The sequence below is a fragment of the Dipteris shenzhenensis genome, chromosome 9 (assembly GCF_047967505.1).
Source record: "Dipteris shenzhenensis isolate YYH24624 ecotype China chromosome 9, Dip_SZ_1.0, whole genome shotgun sequence".
NCBI classification, from domain to species: Eukaryota; Viridiplantae; Streptophyta; class Polypodiopsida; order Gleicheniales; family Dipteridaceae; genus Dipteris; species Dipteris shenzhenensis.
Genome location: NC_141604.1, coordinates 25,682,389 through 25,703,765, shown reverse-complemented (window position 1 = coordinate 25,703,765; position 21,377 = coordinate 25,682,389). Strand labels below are relative to the sequence as shown.

Here is a 21,377-nt window from a genome sequence, read left to right as displayed (position 1 = left end):
AATCAAATTTTATATATTGTAGTTCTATCTTCACCGACAGCTCAGAGATTTCACTTGACACAGTTAGTGTATTTGCAGTGGATTCATACAAAGATTTTCACGACACTTTTGAGTACATTTCTTGCACCATGTCTACGACTAGCAACCTCAATCTAGAGGCATCTAATGATCAGCCATTCACAGCTTCAGACAGAAGCAGAGGCAAAGGTAGAGGCAGAGGTAGATCATATCAAAAAAGTGGTCATCATCAGCAACAAAATCAAAATCAACATCAGCATCAACATCATCCTTAGCAACATCAGAATCAGCAAAGAGGAAATCATTCCAACCGAGGAAGATTTCAAGGATGAGGGAATACATCCACCAATGTGTACATCCACAAACGTGTCAAACATTCAGTGCAACTACTGTCACAAGTTTGGACACTATGAAAGAGATTGCCACAAGAAGCAGTACTACCAAGGCGGTCAATCCAACAGTAATCGAGGGAATTTCCGAGGCAGAGGAAATCATCGTGGTGGACATTCTAGTCACAATCATTTTGCAAATGAACATGGAAATATATTTCTTGCAAGCGAGGAAATGCATCAAACTGATACAATGTACCCAGACACAAATTTCAATCCCAAAGAGGATTTCAGCTATCAAGTCGACCAAGTGGAACAGGATCCTTGGTACATTGATAGTGGTGCATCATCTCACATGACAAATCATCAGGAATGGTTCACAGAAATGAAGCCATTAGAGGACCTAAGAATGTCATCTACACAGCAGACAATACACCGAATCCGGTTCAAGGGACATGTGTTATCCCTATGAACAATTTCATTGGTACAAAAGGATTGGTGAAAGATGTGCTCTATGTTCCGAAGCTCAGCAAGAACCTTTTGTTAGTAGATCAAATGACGGAACACAATTACAAAGTCATCTTTGACGGTGATGAATGCACTATCAGAGATAAATCCAAAAGATGTCAGCTAGTAGCAAAAGGTGTCAAGGAAGGACGCTTATACAGAATGCTAGCTACAGTACCAGATAAGCATGCCATGATAGCTCAACCGCAACAGATGCCACTATCTGCAAAATCGCACAAGAGATATGGTCATGTCAACTTCAAGTACTTGTTAGATCTCAGGAATCAGAATATGGCAATTGGGATTCCGAAGCTATAGTTTCTTGGAAAGGTTTGCGAAGCATGCTGCTTCGGTAAACAAAAGCGAACCAACTTTGTCAGAAGTACCTCTCGTGCACGAGGTATTCTTGATTTGATACATACAGATGTATGGGGTTATGCCCAAACCCATAGCATCAATGGTTCACTTTACTTCTCCATGGCTTTCATGGCAAATGAAAAGATGGGTGCTCACGATGCTGGCTAAGGGTTTCACTCCACAACAAGTGTGGGATCAACACATCAGAGACTTTCAGCAGCGTGTCAAGGGAATCCTAGTGCGCCAGTTCAACGAGATGATTTCTTGATGATTCGGGACATATTTGACAAAATATGAAGAGGGGAGAGGAGAAGAGAATATATACAAATCCATTTAGGATTAGGGTTAGGGGATCTAACCCTTTCCTTTATAGCACTCTATAAGGTTAGTGCTATGAACATATGATCACGTGATGGTGCTATGCACACATGATCACATGATGTTGAGCGTGAACTTTCAACACCTTCCCTCAAGATCAACATCATGAAGTAGGCCTTCCCTCAAGATGATTCTGGGAAATCGAAGAAAGATTGAGCATTACATTCCATCACACCCCTTTAATGGGAATATCCTTCCTCTACATCAAACCAAGAGCTAGTCGATGTTTCTTGAATATCTCTTTACCGAGTGGTTTGGTAAAGATGTCTGCAACATTCTCGTTGCTATCACAATGCTGTAGTGTGATGTCACCAAGTAACACTCTTTCTCTGATGAAGTGCTCTCTGACATCAATGTGCTTTGTCCTAGAGTGATATACTGGATTCTTGGCCAATGCTTGAGCCGATTGATTATCACAATATATTGTTGTTGGCTTTGACTCATCAAAGTAATCTGTTTTTGACAATAGTCTTTTGAGTCATATATCCTCACATGCACCTATAGTGAGTGCTCTATATTTTGCTTCAGTCGAAGACATAGAAACAGTTGGCTATTTGTTTAACAACCATGATATAGCACCTTGACCAAGAAAAAATGCATATCCCTGTGTCGATGTCCTGGTCTCATGATCTCCGGCATAGTCACTGTCACAGTATCCATGCAACCGTGGATGACTTCCTCTGTATTCTATCCCAAACTGTCTTGTACCTCTGATGTATCTCAAGACTCTTTTGGCTGCATTATGGATAGTGAGACTGTTTTGGATTTGCCATAAACTGTGCTAGTGATCTTATTGCATAACAAATATCTAGCCGAGGGATAGTCAGATATATAAGAGATCCGATGAGCTGCCTGTAGTATATGTCACTGACTGTAGGCTTTTTTGAATCTTTAGTAAGTTTCAAACTCTGTTCCATGGGAGTGGTTGCAATCTTGCAATCTGCCATATGAAACTTCTTCAGGAGACTGTCAACATACTTGAGCTGACTCATGAATGTGCTATCTGAATCTCTCCAGAACTCAATTCCAAAACAATAGTACATAAGTCCAAGATCTTTCATCTCGAACTCTGCAGATAAGTCTTGTTTCAATTTTCTGATGAAGCTATCCTTGCTTCCTGTCACAAACAGATCATCTACGTCAAAAGTGTAATAGTAATGTTTTCCCCTTGAGCTTTGTAGTAGAGAGTATGATCTGCATTGGATTTCATGTATCCCAGATTAGCAAATTACTTGTCAATTCTGCTGTACCAACTTCTGGGTGCTTGTTTAAGCCGTAGAGACTTTTCTTAAGATGGCAAACCTTATTCTCCTTTCCTGGTTCAACATAACCTACTGGTTGTTGCATGTAGACTTCCTCGTCTTGGTAACCATTGAGAAATGCATTCTTGATATCGAGCTGATACACATTTCATCTGTTGAGTATCACTAGGGATATCAAGAACCGTATGGAATCCATCTTTGCTACTGGAGCATAAGTCTCATCATAGTCTTGACCATATTGATGTGCAAATCCTTTTGCAACTAGTCTGGCTTTGTATCTTTGAATACTACCATCTGGATTGTACTTCACTTTGTATACCCATTTGTTTGCTATGGCCTTCTTTCTTGGTGGAAGGTCGCATAATTCCCAAGTATTATTCTTATACAACGCAGCCATTTCTTCATTCATAGCAGTTTGCCATTCTGGCTTGTCTGCTGCATCTTCGAAGTACACTGGCTCTTCTGTAGCCATGATGGTAGTCATAAGAGGCTAGTTGGTGGTTTCCACCTGAATTGCTTTGCCTTTCTGAGCATATGTCAAACTCGCTAGTGGTCTGATTTCCGTAGTAGACCGTCTGAGCTGATGTGGCTTTGCTTGGGGTGTTGCTGGCAATTCTTGCTCTTCTTCATCAACCTTTTCTGTAGATGACTGTGAAGTCGATGCTTCTATCTCCTGTGACACATTTGTCCTAGAGATGCCATCATAACCTGACCCATGGGCTATCTGTCTAGTTTTCTCCACGTGCTCCATTTGCATGTACGTGATCGACACCGCGTCCGGAAACATGTATAGCTTGCATATTGAGAAGTGGCATGTGCATCCATGGAAGTGGGTGCCTCGTAGCTTTCTTGGCCTGCTTCCCTTGCTGGTTTTAGGTGGGTTTGTAACATCACGAGATTCGTAATCTCGATAATCCTCAAGAACAAAGTGTTAGAAAATACCCAATAGAGGGTACGCGCAGCGGAAGACTTATAGTAATGCCCAGGAGCTCGCACAGTGCGCGGTGTGGGTGTGGAATCACAAACTTCTTTACTTATGTGCATTCAATAGATGTGCAGACTCATCAATAGACAATGAACCAGCCAGATAGAGAAACCACCAAAATATATATTTCCGTCCAAAACTATGGACACAATACAAAAGAGATAGATCCAGAGTCCCACCAATGATGTGGTCCTCTGATCTTACCACAAGGTCCTTCTCCTATCAGCTGGCTATCTCTAGACTCGAGCCCGCGTGCTCCGTCTCGAGCGTCTGTAGACTTTCCGTCTAGTGTGTTCTTCTCCACCTTACTGCCTGTGAATCAGCCTAAGTGGGCAGCCCCTGCCAAGCTTTGTCTGCAGCACACAGATCCCTGTTCCACTGCTCCAACCTGCTTGTGAATGGCTGCTCCAAAAGATGATGATCTCAGCAACCTTCTGCCCTAGAAGACAGTCTAGGTTCAGCCTCTCCCTGGAGCTAAGTATGCAGCACTCTTTAGGTCTCCTTCACCTCCTGGGAAAAGGCCCAAGGAAGCCCTATCTGCTGCTCCTGTCTGCTCCTCCAAAGCTGCTCTGCTGGATGAGAAATGAGGCCTGAAGCCTCTCCTTTTATAGGCCCTGAGACCTGGCAAAAATACCGACCAGTCTGCCCTGACTGGGCCGACTGGACAGACTAGGTTGGCTGGCCCAACCGACCTGGTTGCACCTCGTTCTCAAGCTCAATAAAGGCCTGCCCTGGTTTTTTCCATGCACATGAACATGTCCTCAGTTCTGAAATTTTGTCTGCGTCATCACACATGCCAGCACCAGCATAAATGTTCAACATGAGCACATAAGCTGATGCCTGTGGACTATCTGTTGTATTTATAAACTCAAAGCACCTTTTCCCTAGCTCTACATTACCATGTGTTTTGCAGTGACTGAGCAAAGAGGTCAACACAACAAGGTTCGGTTCAAATGGCATGGTTTGAAGCAAATATTCCGCCTCATTCAAACAACCAACACGCCCAAGAAGGTCAACCATACAGTTGTAATGCTCAAAGGTTGGTGCAATGCCATAGTCTCTGTTCATGGATTTGAAGTGATAGAAACTTGCATCCACAAGCCCTGCACGATTGCATGCAGAAAGAAGAGAAACAAATGTTACATCATTTGGCCTCAAACCTTCTTGTTGCATGTCCTTAAAAACTTGCAGGGCCATCTTATAATCACCATGCTGGGCATATCCTGCAATGATTGCACTCCACACCACAATATCTTGCTTTGATGATTTGTCAAACAACTTGCACGCATCCTCCAGGCTTCCACACTTGACATACATATCAACAAGGGTATTACCAACGAGCATGTTAACTTCTAAATCACTTTTGATAATATGAGCATGAATCAATTTGCCCTGAGCTAAGGCTGCTATGATGGAGCATGCTCTCAAGATGCAAAGAAAGGTTATATTATTTGGCTTGAAGCCCTCCTTTAACATTTGCTGAAAAAGAAACAGAGCCTCTTCACCATTCCCATGCTGGTTATTTCCTGCAATCATTGAATTCCACGTCACTACACTCCTCCTTGGCAACTTGTCAAACACCCGACGTGCATCCTCAAGACTACCACATTTGGCATACATATCGATGAGGGCATTCCCAACACATGTATCCAACCCAAAATCAGTGCCTTTGATAAGATTGTGAATTAGCCTGCCCTGATGGAGGGATGCTATGCTGGAACATGCTTTCAAAACACTGATATATGTGACATCATTTGCTTCAATACCCAGTCGTTGCATTTGTTCAAAGACATGAAGAGCCTGATCACCATACCCGTTGTGAACATATCCTGCAATCATTGCACTCCACATCACCACGTCTCGTTGTGGCAATTTGTCAAACACCCTGCATGCATCAACAAGACTCTCACATTTGGTATACATGTCAACGAGCATACTACCAATACATACATCCAACTCGGAGCCACTTTCTATGACAAGAGAATGAATCAGCTGACCTTGATCGAGGTCTGCTATACTCGAGCATGCTTTTAATATGCTAACATGAGTTGCATTGTTTGGTTCCATGCACTGCTGTTGCATTTTGTTAAAGATCCCAAATGCTTCCTGACCATGTCCATGCTGAGCATATCCTGCAATCATTGCATTCCATGATACCACACTTTTATTTGGTAAAATGTTGAACACCATCCGTGCATCCTTGATATTTCCGCATTTGGAATACATATCAATGAGGGTGTTTCCAATACATACATCCAACTGAAGACCTCTTTCAATTACATAGGCATGAACTAGCTTGCCTAGATCTCTGGCTCCAACACTGGCACATGCTTTTAAAGTGCATATGAATGTTATCTTATCTGGCTCAAAACCCTCTCGATGCATATCCTGAAATAGTTGGAGAGCCTCCTCACCACATCCATTGTGTGTGTATCCTGTAATCATTGAATTCCATGTTACCACATCCCGCTTTGCCAATTTGTCGAACACATTGCGTGCATCTTCAAGGCTCCCACATTTGGCATACATATCAATAAGTGGGTTTGCAGTAAATAAGTTCACTACACAACCACTCTCAATTATATGGCCATGAAACAGTTTTCCCTGATCAAGGGCTGGAACAGAGGAGCATGCCTTCAGGACAGCAGCAAATACACGTGCGTTGGGTTTTATGCTTGACTTTTGCATTTGGTGATACAGATTTATGGCTACCTCGGTTTGGCCGAGTTTGGCATTTGCTGAGATAATGGCACTCCATGTAATCAAGTTTGGGTTGGAAAGCTTGCTAAATACTTGGTTTGCTTGTGACAACTTGCCACACAACACAAACAAGTGAATAAGGTGCCCCCCTAAGACAGTATCGGAATCAAATCCATGCCTCCTAATGAGGCAATAAACTTCCATGCCCGCTGCCAAATCTTTGCTGTTGATGCACTCCCGTAGACGGCAATATATAGTTTTAATTGAAACATGAGTTCCTTGCTGATCCATGCAGGTAGTCTGGAATGCTTCATGAAGCTGTCCTTGAGCACATAAGTGTCTCAAACCTGCCAGAAAGAAAACAAATCTGTCACTTTCATTATCTTGTGTCAATCACAAAGATTCCAATACAATTAATGCACAGCAATTGAAGCCCGAGAAAAAGACACCTTAACATGAATTCTCCCCAAAATATAAATTCACTGGAGAGCATTTTGAGATATTCACTCTTACACCTTGCAATAAAGGAGTTAATTACACCAAGCGAATTGTAGTGCAACCTGTGCAATGTGGCTATGCTGGAACATGACAAGGATTAGAATCTAAATATATTTAAGGACTTCTGCTAGCACCATGGAGAAATGGTTGGTTCATCAACCATCACAATTAGATTTTTGGCAAATTGCCACGTTGACATACAAGGAACTCTAGAGATGAGTACATAGAGCTACGTATTTGGAATAGCACAATAAAAATTTTTCTCCGATATAAGAGAGTACAAATAGAATCATTTCTTTTCCCTTTGTTATTTTTTCCAATGGAGGGTGGTGGCTAGAGCAGTTCAGCTAATAGAAGAGCCATAAACCTTTCAAGATTGTGGGGGCTAGCCTATTGTGAGGTAGCTTATATACTCCTCACGCGGTCACTTATACATTTTGTACCCTAATCAATGGAGGACTCTTTAAATTCAAATTGTAAATGTTCACATACATGGGGGGATTAAAAAAATATGTATCCGATATAGTTTACGAATATATAGAGGAGAGCTTTAAACAATTATGGAAAAAAATGTAAACTTCTAAATATGTTCCCTAAGAAACTCACAAGAAGCGTGAGAGCTTTTCTTGTTAGCTTTGTTAATATGAGAAACTCACTAGGATGTCCATGTTTTAAAAAGTCCTTCCCTTAAGGGAACCTGTGGCAGTCCTTACTTCAATGTACCTAATTTGCAGAACACAAAGCATATCTTTGAATCCTTGAGGCGTTCAACATTTTTATACATTCACTAGCATTGATAGCAGACCAGCAAGCTCTCAGCCTCTCAGAAAATGCAAAATCAGAGTGCCCAACCCGCACAATAAATCCAGTATCCCTCGGGACAAAAATAAAGATTAAGATTTTACCATACAAGAATCTCTGACTGGCTGAAGGCACCTCACAGTGCTCGCCTTCCATGCTCTAAAACACAGAGGCTTTCTCTTCCACAAGCTAGTTGGCCTTCAAACCACAAACAGCTGGTCTCTACTCACAAGCTAGCTGGGTACGACTAACAAGCTAAATGGCCCCCAGCCTCCAAGCTATATGTCCACCAAGCACCCAAGCTAGGTGATTCTACATATCCTTTACCATGCATCTAAATGAGCTATATATATGCCAGAATAGGCATGAACAAAAGTCCTATTCAAGTGATCCAATTCTTCACTAGAATTGCTCAGTACCAGCAGTTCTTTTGAGACAACATGAATCACATAATCTCCCATCGTAAACATTTGGAGCAAGACCTTTCTCACATATAAAAGCACTGCAGGTATACAACACGGCTGCGGCCTGCCACATTCATCTTCACCCATACAGCACCCAGGCCAAGGCAAAATGTGCCATACAGCAGAACAGGCCATACAGGCCTGCATTGCCGATAATTGTCTGTACAACTGTAGGAACAGCACTAGCACACAGCCAGAGCTACTAGGCAGCTCGATCTACAAGCAAGAGGGCATCACTTTTTTGCATTTCAAAATCGTTTCTTTCAAATTTGTGCATTTCCGATGCATCCACTCTCTTCTGGAAGAGAGCAAGCAGCCCTGCTGGTTGTTGGGAACTAGCTACAATTACCTCACATTGAATGAGAATGGCACCAAGGAAAGGGCAGATGCAATTCCTTCCCTATAAACAAACAGACAGATTTAGGAAGAAGCATCATGATCATCTTTACTGGACCTAAGCCCATGGAAGTACCATCTCGAACTCAACCCCAATAGAGTTCATCTGAGTGTGTTCTTCATTTACACTAGTATGCACATGTTGCAGTGAGATATGAGAGTGATGAGGAGCCTTGGGACCATCATACTATAGTAGAGGTGGTTTGCTGCCCTATGCTCCAACATATTGATTGTCTTAAACAGCCAATCAAGAATCCCTTGGGGGGGAAAGGAACGTGGAGGAAGATAAACATTACAACAATGCATCAAAGCCATGGTAGAAAACCAGAAAGGCAGAAAGATCAAATTCATGAGATCAGACAGAGAAGGTGAATACATGTCTTCAGCATTCATGAACTTTTCCAAGAAGGGGGATGGCAGGCGGAAGGGGTAGCAGAAGTCAAAGTGGCAGAAGTCCAGTGTAGAATTGAGCTTGGGTGCTCAGGACTCCTGTCACCGGGAGGTTTGCCGGAAGACCAAAGTAGGTCTTATCCTCCAAAGTCTGGGAACACGACCAGCAAGCTCCTATGCTAAGCTCCTATGACCAGGCTTCTTCGACGATTACGACGACCAGTAGTGAGCGTTCTCCAATCAACATAATTGCAAGGAGTTCCAATGACTCCAACTAAGGCACACGGAGAATCATGGCTCTCCATCAACAATAGAAGCTATAATCCAACCGACTCTTCAACTTGTCCTATGCTGCAAACCTCTCAGCGGCAGAGGTGCTTCTACAACTCTTGCCATCACTAGCCTGCCTTGAACGCAGCTTGTCCAACGAGATTGTGAGCCCGTCAAAATCGCCTCCAAAGATTGTCGCACCATCGCCTATTCTCGTCTGCCTGCACCTCTTGCCATCACTAGCCTGCCTTGAACGCAGCTTGTCCAACGAGATTGTGAGTCCCTCAAAATCGCCTCCAAAGATTGTCGCACCATCGCCTATTCTCGTCTGCGAGCCGTCGCCCCTTGCAACAGATTTCCTTCAAAGAAGAAGAGTCGCATCGCAGACCTTTTCTCAGAAATTCCAAAGGTCCCTCAAGGCTCACCATTGACTGACACGTGTCAAGATAGGATTTAACTATGGTGAGATTAAAAGATAACCATGATTAGTGTGGTTCAGTTAGTGGGGCTACTTGAACCATAGTTAAGTTTGATAACCTTGGGTTAACTCATTTGATTCAGAAGGCTGACACATGGTAGAGTGCCACATCAACATGCACAATTAGCAGTGCCTTCTAAGCACATAGCCTCTTGTTAAGCACAGTTTGAATTCTACATGTGAATCCATGTGCCACATCATCAAAGGCCCTCTTCTTCACAAAATCTTTGACAAACCGTAATTTCCAATCCAGGAAGAACTTGCACACGCTCCCAAAAGGAAAAGTGATCATCTTTTTGAGCTCTACGTGCATGTCAGATCAAAATCATTGTAAGCAATTAGGCACTGCCAATATTGAAAGAAATCAACTGGTAAGACCATTGCAACAAATGGAAAAGCGATGCATGAATGCAAAATGCATGCCGAAAGCACAAGTGCATGAGATGACCATAGCACAAAGCATGGCATCCACACATAAATCATCAAGGAATATGGAAGAGCAAAGCTCAAGCTACATCAAGTAAAGATGCAAACGACATCAACATCAAGCATTGAGAAGTAACATCCTTGCCACCTTTAGCCCATATGTTTTGTAAATCAAGCCTGACCACTTAAGAGTAGCTCTGAAAGCACCTAGGGGAGGTATTGACATGTAAAAGCCATACTTGACCACCTTAAGTAGCAATGCAAGGACTAAGGGGAGGTGATGGAATGTAACTCACATCTAACCACCTTGTAGTAGCCAAAGGATCATGGCACCAAGGGGAGGTGTTGAGAGTTGTGGTGCCATGAGCACATAATTAGAGGCTAAGTTATGGTACAGGAAAGAATTAAAGTAGCCACCCTAGGATGTGGACTACATGATGTGGAGGCGTGGATTGAGGATATCCATAAGGAGAGATGTGGATGAGAGGATTCAACATGGTTGACTATTCAAAGGGCACTCTCTATATAAGAGGCCTATCATGTATTGTTGAGAACACACATTGCAAGAGATGTAGAATTGCTATCTCCCTCTCATGTCTTATTTATTGTGCTTTAAGCCTCCTTAGTTCTTCCATTGATCTTGTGTGCACTAGGCTTAGTGGCGATCATATATTGGATCTTTCACAGGAGATTCTTATTCAGCCACAATCTTGACAAAGATAAACATACATTGTCTCAAAGCAGCTTGGGTTGGCAATACTAGAAATCATTGTGTGGGTGCACGACCAATAGGAGGCATCCTACTTCAAGAACTCAATGCATGGTGGTGGTATCACTTGTAGCAATGCATTGCATGAGATGTTCAATGGGTTTTTAATATGTTTACTAAGTAGTAGGACTTTGAAGTCTGAAAAGGCTAAGGCATCAGAACTTGCAAAAGCACTTCAAATTGTATCAAAGAATAGAAGGCATAGTGCTCGGAAAGAATCCATGGGGAGTCAAGGAGTTGCATGTTGGTTGCACACTAGAGTGAGAGAAGGGGACATATGGGTCCAACTAGCAACAGAAGCTATGATGTAATTGTATACAGTTATGAAATGAATATCTTGCTTGTTTTGACCGCAATTTATGTACTCTCTTGGAGTCCAAGTTTTGTTTGAGGTGGTTGGAGAAGGTGGGGACAGGGTGAGGGAGGGGGAAGAGAAGGCAAGGGTGTGGGGTGTGGCGTGGCAGGGGGGCAGAGTGGTGGCAAGGGTGGGGGGAGGGGGGGACAAGAGGGGATGGGGGGTACAAGAGATGGCAACAGGAGCAAGCAAGTGAAGTAGGGGGAGAGCGATGGGGGGGGTGGAGGGATTAGAGCAGGGGTGGGGGCTAGGATAAAACCCTAAACATAATTAAAAGGGGTGTAAAAAGATGATGGGCCTATATAAGAAGTTTTTAAGAACCCTAACTCATTATTCAATGGCACGAGTGAAGAACACTCCTAGACCCATAGGACGCCGCCCTTCGCCCTTCCTCCTCCAGCTCCACCACCTCCATGGCATCCGTGTACACGAACCTCTCTGGGTCTGCTGGTGAGAATCCTAAAGTGTTCTTAGACTCATAAAGAGCTCCGAACATATCCCATGCTTCTTTAGATGTCTTCACAGTGTTTGAACTGTCCAAGCATGACATCTTGCATGCTCTATTTGATCAAATGATATGCATATTTGTCTTTCTACTCCCATTCTTCTTGTGCTTGAGAAATGCTAAGATCTACAACATGTGTGGATATCGTTAGTGTAGGTGTAGACCCTTCTGCTTTTGCTGCGGAAATGGTGGGAGTTGCTACTAGATCGACCATCAACAAGGAATTGAGGACAAAAACTATTTCTTTGGTCTAACTTCACATATGTCTCCAAATTGAGGTTACTAGTGGTAGACATGGTGTAAGAAATGTACTCAATCTACTACAATGAAAAACACTGTCTGAATCAACTACTGTAAAACACTATTTGTTTCAATTGAAATATGAACTATCGATGAAGATAGAATTGCAATATGTATATCCAAATTATTACAAGTCTGATGCCGAGAATATATGTTTACATTTACAAGAGGCCTCATAGGCTTTCTTTCTTCTTAGCAAGTTTGAGTACATTGAGAATAGGGGTCTTTGAATCCCCTAGTGGACTTCTAGATGTAAAGCTAGCTATAATAGCACTAAGATCCTCCTCTCCTACTTCCAAAGAAATAGTTTTTGTCCTCAATTCCTTGTTGTGAATGTTCAATCCAAAAGCATTGATAGCAGCCAGCTAGTGTACCAAAATCACCTTGTCATCATTCTGACTAATTTTGGAGTATCTAATAGCATGTAAAAATTCCTTTCATTTTAGCAGTTGCGCAGTCCCTCGGAGAGAAAACTTGTTGTGGAAGACCACGAGGTACTCTATGACTGATAGCAGCCAGCTAGTGTACCAAAATCACCTTGTCATCATTCTGAGTAATTTTGGAGTATCTAATAGCATGTAAAAATGCCTTTCATTTTAGCTGTTGCACAGTCCCTCAGAGAGAAAACTTGTTGTGGAAGACCACGAGGTGCTCTATGACTTCGCCAGGGTAACTGGCCAAAGAATAATCTCGCCCAAATGCATTGCGAACATTACTCCATCGAGATGAGAATTCATCTACCTCATATGCCTCCTGCAACAATTCAACAAACATTAGAAGACTGAAAAAACAAATTATATTGAAAGAACATCAAAATATAAAATATTGTTCAAACTTACCACTACAGCATCATCGGCTTCTATCCCTTACTCATTTGCAATATGTTGATGGAACCAGGTGTTGTGTGATGTCCCATTTGGGAGGTGGAAGCTTTCTCTTGACCTGCTGTCTTGGAGGTGGAAGCTTTTGCATGAGAGGGCTATGCATCATATATGGACATGTCTACATCCCTCAATGACACCAGCGTCATCAAGAGAAACTCTTCCATTGTCTATTCTTCGAAACCTAAAATCCTGATATCTTTGATACTTGTGTCAACATCGAATCCAAATAGGACTCTAAGTGCCTTGTCCTCTCATAGTCCAAAAAGAACCTCTATGTCATGGAGGAATACGTACTCTTCCCATCAATGATGAGGGGGTACAAGGACCATAAGTCTGCTTCTGGGTCAGCGGTCTCCGATGCAAATTATTGATGTACTCTTGTTCTCCACACATCGGATGATCTTACCACCATTTGAGGTGAAGTTGAAGGACTCTCGCATGCTGTCCTCCATGACCAATAGGTGTTCTCGCACATCCCTTAGAGTCCATTACGATGTAACCTTGATGTGACATTCACATTCTTGACATCTCCCCCATCAACATCAACAGACAAACTTACCCCCTTATTGTCTTCATCATTAGAGTCTAGGGGAAGCCACCGGCCATTTGTTTCTTCCAGTGCATGTACTGAAAAGCTAAATACAACATTTGGTGTGACATATGGTATCTAATAGCCACATTGCCTTTACATGCGTGATATTGAAACACATTACCCTTTTGTTCACGTGACTTCGTTCCCCAATTCATCCCAAGTAATTCTTCAAGAGCATTTTCATCTATAGGCTTGCAGGACCACATAGTTTTTTTTCTATGCATATGTATATTCTGAAACAAAGAATAAAAAATGTGCAAAGGCATAAACCAAGATAAGTTTGCCCATTTTGATCCAAATGTAAACTTCATGGCCGTGCCCTTATCCTTTGCAATCTTGTCCTTGTACGATTGCAATGTCCTCGAGTCCACAATGCTGTAATCCATGTCTTGAAGTTGTGGTGGTGTAATGGTTTGCAGACGACAATAGCTTGATGATGTCATTGGAGTGATGTATGTTGCATTATACTAGTATACATTATTCTTTTGCAAGGAGGCCAACTTCTCCCCTTCATGCATTTGCTTACCTTAATCCTCATGGATCACAGTGAGCTTGCCTATGAATGAGTCAACTAGTTCCCACTCCTTGAAGCTCAAAGGGAAAACATCTGCCATGAATAAGAGCTTTTAGAAACCCAAAAAGAAAATCCCAAATGGACTCATTACACTTACAAGTAAAAAAGGTATATAGATAGAAAGGCTCAAAGTGTGATTTAATCCTAGATTGATTGAATGGTGGAGGAAGCTGCATATCTTTTTCCATGTAGACATTTTGCACTTTTGCGAGCCATCCTTTCTTCCCAAACTTGAACTTCAAGATGCGCCCCTTCCACTCATGCAATATATCGCCTCTCTTGCTCTTGGGAAGCTTATGTGGACCTTTGGCCGATCCTTTCATCACTATCCAGTCATTCAAGCTATAGGTGTAAGGGATCCACTCATCCAATGCATTTTTGATGTTGTGGAAAACACAAAAGGTCACAGATTGCATGGTCTTGTAGCGTTTCTACTCACCATGTTTGTAGAGGTTACGATAGCAAGAATGGGACTCCTACACAGGGAGATGCAACTCCAACAGAGGCACAAAAGAGGGAGAAGGAGTGTAGCACAGAGAAGCAGCAATAGAGGCACAAGAGAGAGAGAGGGCAGAGGGAGAGAGAGAGAAAAGGGGGGGGAGGTACACATCAAATGGAAGAATGAGAGAGAGAAAGAGAGAGAGAGAGAGAGAGAGAGAGAGAGAGAGATTTTATTAAAGTCTTCAAAAGACCGATGGGCCTATGAGACTATGAAAATCCTGATTCAATGACTTGTGGTAGTGGATCTACTAAATGAGCATCCACACCAATGCAAAATGCAAAAAATGTTGAATGACAGTACTAAGTCCTAAGTACAACATAGTCATGTCAATGGTCGACTATATATCAATCTCATCATCATCATCATCCAGTAGTAGTAGGACATCAAGATGGATGAGGCAATGGAGCCATGAAGTCGGCAAGAGAGTGTTGTCAGCCAAGGTGCAATCCTGACATGTCTCTTGGTCGTAGCTCTACATCTAACGAGGGCTACTATGACCCCCATCGGTTGAGCTCCCACTCTAAACAAGGAGGGGATGTCCCCAAGTGTGATCTGTGTGTCAGCCCTCTGTTTGAGTTGTTGGGTCATAGGCTGCTCCTGTCTCCATGCTCGGAGTAGCCTCTCGCGGTGTCTAAGTACCTCATGAATGAAACCTGCCAAACACCACTGGTCTAGATAGGAGAGGAAACGGGCCAAAATCCTATAGCTATCTATGAAAAGGCAATAGAAACGCCCTCAGATCTCATAGTAAACAAGACACCTAAAGATAGAATGCTTCTCTGTCTCAACCTTGTGCATGTCACATAGTGTGCATATGTGCCTCTCCCTAGTCTGTCACTCTACTCTGCCACTCTCGATATGAAGTCTGTGTGAAGAGACTTGAAACTGCCCAAGAGAGATCCTCAACAACTGGGTAGGCGCTCCCACCACAACGTTGAAAATGACACACATTCATAGGATCAAGGCTATGAATTCATCCAAAAGCCATCACTTCATTCTTCTTTTATAACACCACATCCATACCCTCTGTTAGGGTGAATACATGTTTTATGTACAAAAATAGATTAGCAACTCAAAAAAAGACACAATAAATAATCATTAAGCTTATTATTACTTAATAACTTTTATATCAAAACTAGCAGAGAAGGCATTAAACCTAAACCTACATCCTAAACTTTAAACAATTAATACCAAAACATCTTAACCACCGTAAATCCTAAACTTTAAACATTTAATTCCTAAACCTTAAATCCTAAACTCCTAAACCCTAAATCCTAATTCCTAAACTCTAAATCCTAAACCCTAAATCCTAAATCCTAAATCCTAAACCCTAAACCCTAACCCTAAAATACAACCAAAATTTAATGAATTTTTTTTATTTATGCAACAGGTTGGATATATCCCCCAACCTGTTTCTCAAGCAATAGCTTGGGGGATATATCCAATCTATTGCCCCCAACAGGTTGGGGGATATATCCAACCTATTCCACAAGTCAAGAATTTTCTTGATTTGTGCAACAGGTTGGATTGAGCAACAGGTTTGGGGATATATCCAACCTATTGCACAAATCAAGAAAATTCTTGACTTGTGGAATAGGTTGGATATATTGAGTAACAGGTTGGGGGGTATCTCAACCAATAGTACAAATCAAGAAAATTCTAGACTTGTAGAACAAGTTATATATATCCCCCAACCTATTACTTGAGCAACAGGTTGGGGGATATATGCACAAATCAAGAAAATTATTGATTTGTGCAACAGGTTGGATATCAGGTTGGGGGTGCACCCCCAACCGTATATCCAACATGTTGCACAAATCAAGAATTTGCAATAGGTTGGGGATGCACCCCCAACTGTATATCCAACCTGTTGCACAAATAAAGAAAATTCTTGATTTGTGCAACAGGTTGGATATACGGTTGGGGCTACACCCCCAACCTGTTGCTTGAGCAACAAGTTAGGGAATATATCCAACCTGTTCCACAAGTCAAGAATACAGGTTGAACCTGTTGCTCAAGTAAGAAGTTGGGGGATATATCCAACCTATTGCACAAATCAAAAAAATTACAAAAATCAAGAATTTTCTTGATTTGTGTAACATATTGGATATAAGGTTGGGGGTGCACCCCCAACCTGTTGCTTGAGCAATAGGTTGGGGGATATATCCAACCTGTTCCACAAGTTAAGGATTTTCTTAATTTGTGCAATAGGTTGGATTGAGCAACAGGTTGGGGGATATATCCAACCTGTTGCACAAATCAAGAAAATTCTTGACTTGTGGAATAGGTTAGATATATTGAGTAATAGGTTGGGGGGTATATCAACCTGTTGCATAAATTAATAAAATTCTTGACTTGTAGAACAAGTTGTATATATCCTCCAACCTATTACTTGAGCAACAGGTTGAGGGATATATCCAATCTGTTGCACAAATCAAGAAAATTATTGATTTGTGCAACAAGTTGGATATCCCCCAACCTCTTACAATAGGTTGGGAGGTATATCCAATCTATTGCACAAATCAAGGAATTTTTTTGATTTGTGCAACAGGTTGGATATATCCCCCAACTTGTTGCTCAATCCAACCTGTTGCACAAATTAAGAAAATTCTTGACTTGTGGAATAGGTTGGATATATCCCCCAACTCGTTGCTCAAGCAATATGTTGGGGGTGCCCAACCATATATCCAATCTATTGCAAAAATCAAGAAAATTCTTGATTTGTGCAATTTTTTTGATTTGTGCAACAGGTTGGATATCTCCCAACCTGAAGCAACAGGTTGGGGGATATATCCAACCTGTTGCACAAATTAAAAAAAATCATTAAATTTTTGTTGTATTTTAGGGTTAGGGTTTATGGTTTAGGGTTAGGGTTTAGGATTTAGGGTTTAGGATTTAGGGTTTAGGGTTAGGGTTTAGGATTTAAGGTTTAGAATTTAGGGTTTAGGATTTAGACTTTAGGGTTTAGGGTTTATAATTTAGGATTTATTGTTTAGGAGTTTAGGATTTAGGGTTTAGGAATTAAATGTTTAAAGTTTAGGATTTACGGTGGTTAAGATGTTTTGATATTAATTGTTTAAAGTTTATCCAACCAACCGTATATCTAATCTGTTACACAAATTAGGAAAATTCTTGATTTCTGTAACAGGTTGGATATATCCAATACTAGGTACGATCCTTTGCAAAGGCTTTACTTTACGTAATTATAAGTCTACCTAGTTAAAGTATCCTACTTATTAGGGACAAGCACATAGGCTAAGAGCACACCGATTCATATTTTCTTACATTCATGCTGCATGGTGTATCAGAAGAAATGAAGAAGTATGTGATAAGAAATATGTATTCTATATCATGGATCTAAATCTCTTCCAGATTCTATGGTTTTAAATACCTACCTTACAAATACATTATCTAATTCTTCATTCTTCGACTAACAAGTATTATACACATGGAAGAAAAGCATATATGCTAAAAGTACTTGTGTAAATTTTAATATTTTCTTATTTTTTAAATTAATTCAATTCTTTGATTGACTACCTTTTTTAAAATTTAAAGGTTATTAGTATATAATATACATAATTTTAAATGTTATTAATGTATAATATTAATAATTTATATATTTATTTAAATTTATATCATAATTATATTATATTTATATTAGTTTTGAAGTTGATAATGTATATTTTTATTAAAACTAAAATTTAATATCTAGTTAATAGCAGGAAGAATATTGCAGAGATTTTTCATATTAAGAACTACCTTACAAATACATTCACTAATTCTTCATTGCTTTAAGCATAAGTATTATATAAAGCACATATGCTAGAAGACTTCCCATTTAAAAATATTTTCATTGTTATATTTTTTTAATTAATGTATTTATATATATATTTATATTAATTTATAGGTTAACAATATATATTTTTAACAAAATTATATTTTAATATTAGTTAATAAAAATTTATTATATTATGGAGTAAAAATATTATAAATGGAATTCTTATATTAATAAAGTGTCATGAGAAGAGTTTTTGGAAAGATTTTTGTTTTGAAGTTCTTGCGTACATATTGCATACGCAATAGGTAGAGAGGTTTGAGTGGTTTTGAGGTTGAGAGAGAAATTTGTAATAGATTGTTTTCTAATTTATTTTTTTTAAAAAAATTATTGCATGCCCAATAGGCTGGGAGAGTTTGAGGTTGAGAGAAATTTGTGACAATAGATTGTGAGAGTTTAAGGTAAAGAGGAAAATTTATGGAAAAAAAGATTAAATGCAAAAGATGGTTTTTTGAAGTTATTGCATACGCAACAAGTTTTTGAGAAAAAAATCGGATATGAAAAAAAATTTAAATTTACAAAAACTTGATTCTTAGAAGTTCTTGCATACGCAATAGGTTGGAAATGAACTCACCTCTTGCAACATTTTGAAAATTTTGAGAATCCTGCAATAGCTTGATGAGAGGAGAGAAGCATGGAGTGTGAAATACTGAACTTTGAATGAAAGAGAGAATGAAGAATGTTCTACTTATAGTGAACCTAAAAGAACTAAAAAAACCTAAAAAACTAAAAAAAGCTACCCATTTCCTATAAAACTCTACTTCTCCTCATTCTCTCTCACAACTTTCCTGGAGCTCCTCCAATTAATGTGGATAAGAAGAAAGCACTTAGCCTAAGTCAACTCCTTGATAAAACATGGGCTAGAAAATGGTTGGCTTCAATGGATGTAAATGCCACACCAACAAAGGATCTAAGAGCTAAAATGCCAAAGATTATTGTTGAGACAGAATATATGGACATCAAGAAAAAGGCCTTGTAGTCCATTGCCCAAGGTAGAGCAATTGGTGGTTTAGATGATGGTTCTTCATTCAGCTTCTCCTATGATATCTTGCTATCAGAGAATGATACAAATTTTGCACACATCAATGGCATTGATACAGAGCATTTCATAACAATGAGTGGTCATGCTTGGGAGAAGCCATGTGTATTTTTCATAGATGAATTGCAAGACCTTGCAGTGTCATGGATAGTTGAACTTGTGCGGTTTATCATAGAAGGTCCTATGGTAGATAAGAAAAGATCAACATTGGTCCTATTCGTGACAGAATCACAAAGGGATGCCTTGTATAAAGAGAAACAAATGGGGATGTCTCATCCTCACCTCAGATATCTCTAGCAAAGTGGTTTTATGTGGCATCATTGAACCCACTACATGCTTCATTGCAAATAAATAATTTGCACTACCATCATTAGTATTGGATGCAAAATTACCACCATCTACTTTACCCCCTCTCAGATCATTCTATTTGTGATAAAAATCACTAGCCATATGACAAGCTTCCCACAGTAGTGGCATTCCACATTCTTCATAGATGATTGTTGACCTTTCCAATGACCTCTTCCACGAGCATTACCTTTGCCTCTTTGAGGTGCAAAACCACATCCATCTCTAGCACCAAATGATGGCTGAAAATTTTGTTGAAGCTGTGGCATCTTACCATTCCAATATCGTCCACCACATCCACGAGATGCAAGTCTCCCCCTGCCTCTAGAGCCTCTATGTGAATAAAAGGCTTGATTCCTACCATGGTCATCATGGTGGCTAATAGATGCATCACGAAGATCACTGAGCTTGATTTCCTCAACTAGAAGGAGACAAACAAACTCATCAAAATCTAGCAACCCATCACTCCAAATAGAAATAGAGGTATCGAAAGCTTTGTATTCCTTGCCTAGACCATGCTAAGTAATATCTACCAAATCATCATCTAGCATGGGTGCATTAATGGTTGTCAATGCATCATCATACTGCTTCATTTCCTACACATAGTCATGTATACTCCTTCCCCTTCTCGTAACATTATGTATTTTTTATTGTAATTGTGACTTGTGAGCACTAGTGTCTGTATCAAATTGCTTGACCAATGTATCCCATGGATCCTTGAGATTTTCAACATCTTGAATGCGTATGAGTACAGCATCCAATATACAAATTGAGAAGTAATGCAATACCTTGAATGCTCGCTCTGACCATTGCTTATGAGCAGCCAATTATTGTGGTGTCGGATTTTGTTGAGGTAGTATCGGCTCCGGCTCATCACTTGTAACAAGATTCCAATAGCCTTTTCCCTTAAGAAAATTCTTGATTTGATACTTCCATGCAGGAAATTTCTTGCGATCCAATTTCTCACCAGGTATTTGCACCGGGTTATCTATCACATTTGCCAAATGTGTGTGAGCAGCAATGTCTCCCTTTGTAGATTTTGGTTGCAATTTAAGAAACTAGGGCAACAAGTCCAAATGGTGGAATCTACCCTTCTCAAAAGAATTAATGAGGTTAGCAAGTAATGATGGCCAACATCCTAAACCAAGGCAAAAAAAGAAAACCTTTGTAGCAAGGTGAATCAAAATGCATCACATGTCAAAACATTCATCACTACTTTATGGTAGTAGCTACATAAGGCATCTGTCTTATTATTACATATTGCACATAACACACTTCCACTGCCATGCAACTCTGCTCTCCACAAAACAATCTACAAGTCTATGTTCTAAAAATAAACTTTTGAATTCCAATTCCTTGGAACTCTATTTCTACAATTAGAGTCCCTGCAACTCTGTTTCTATAATTGTTCGTGCGAA

General features: G+C 40.4%; 1 protein-coding gene across 1 annotated transcript; it reads right to left on the bottom strand.

Moving 5' to 3' along the window:
* Nucleotides 1-4,505: 4,505 nt before the first annotated feature.
* On the bottom strand, nucleotides 4,506-11,798 carry LOC147898427 (pentatricopeptide repeat-containing protein At2g33680-like). The gene is made up of 6 exons (XM_087379160.1): nucleotides 11,728-11,798; nucleotides 9,445-9,714; nucleotides 8,649-8,699; nucleotides 8,327-8,467; nucleotides 7,817-7,908; nucleotides 4,506-6,883 (listed from the first exon to the last, which is right to left on the bottom strand). Exons 1-6 carry the CDS (start codon nucleotides 11,796-11,798, stop codon nucleotides 4,506-4,508), a joined length of 3,003 nt encoding a protein of 1,000 aa, XP_087235286.1.
* Between the last annotated feature and the right edge of the window lie 9,579 nt (nucleotides 11,799-21,377).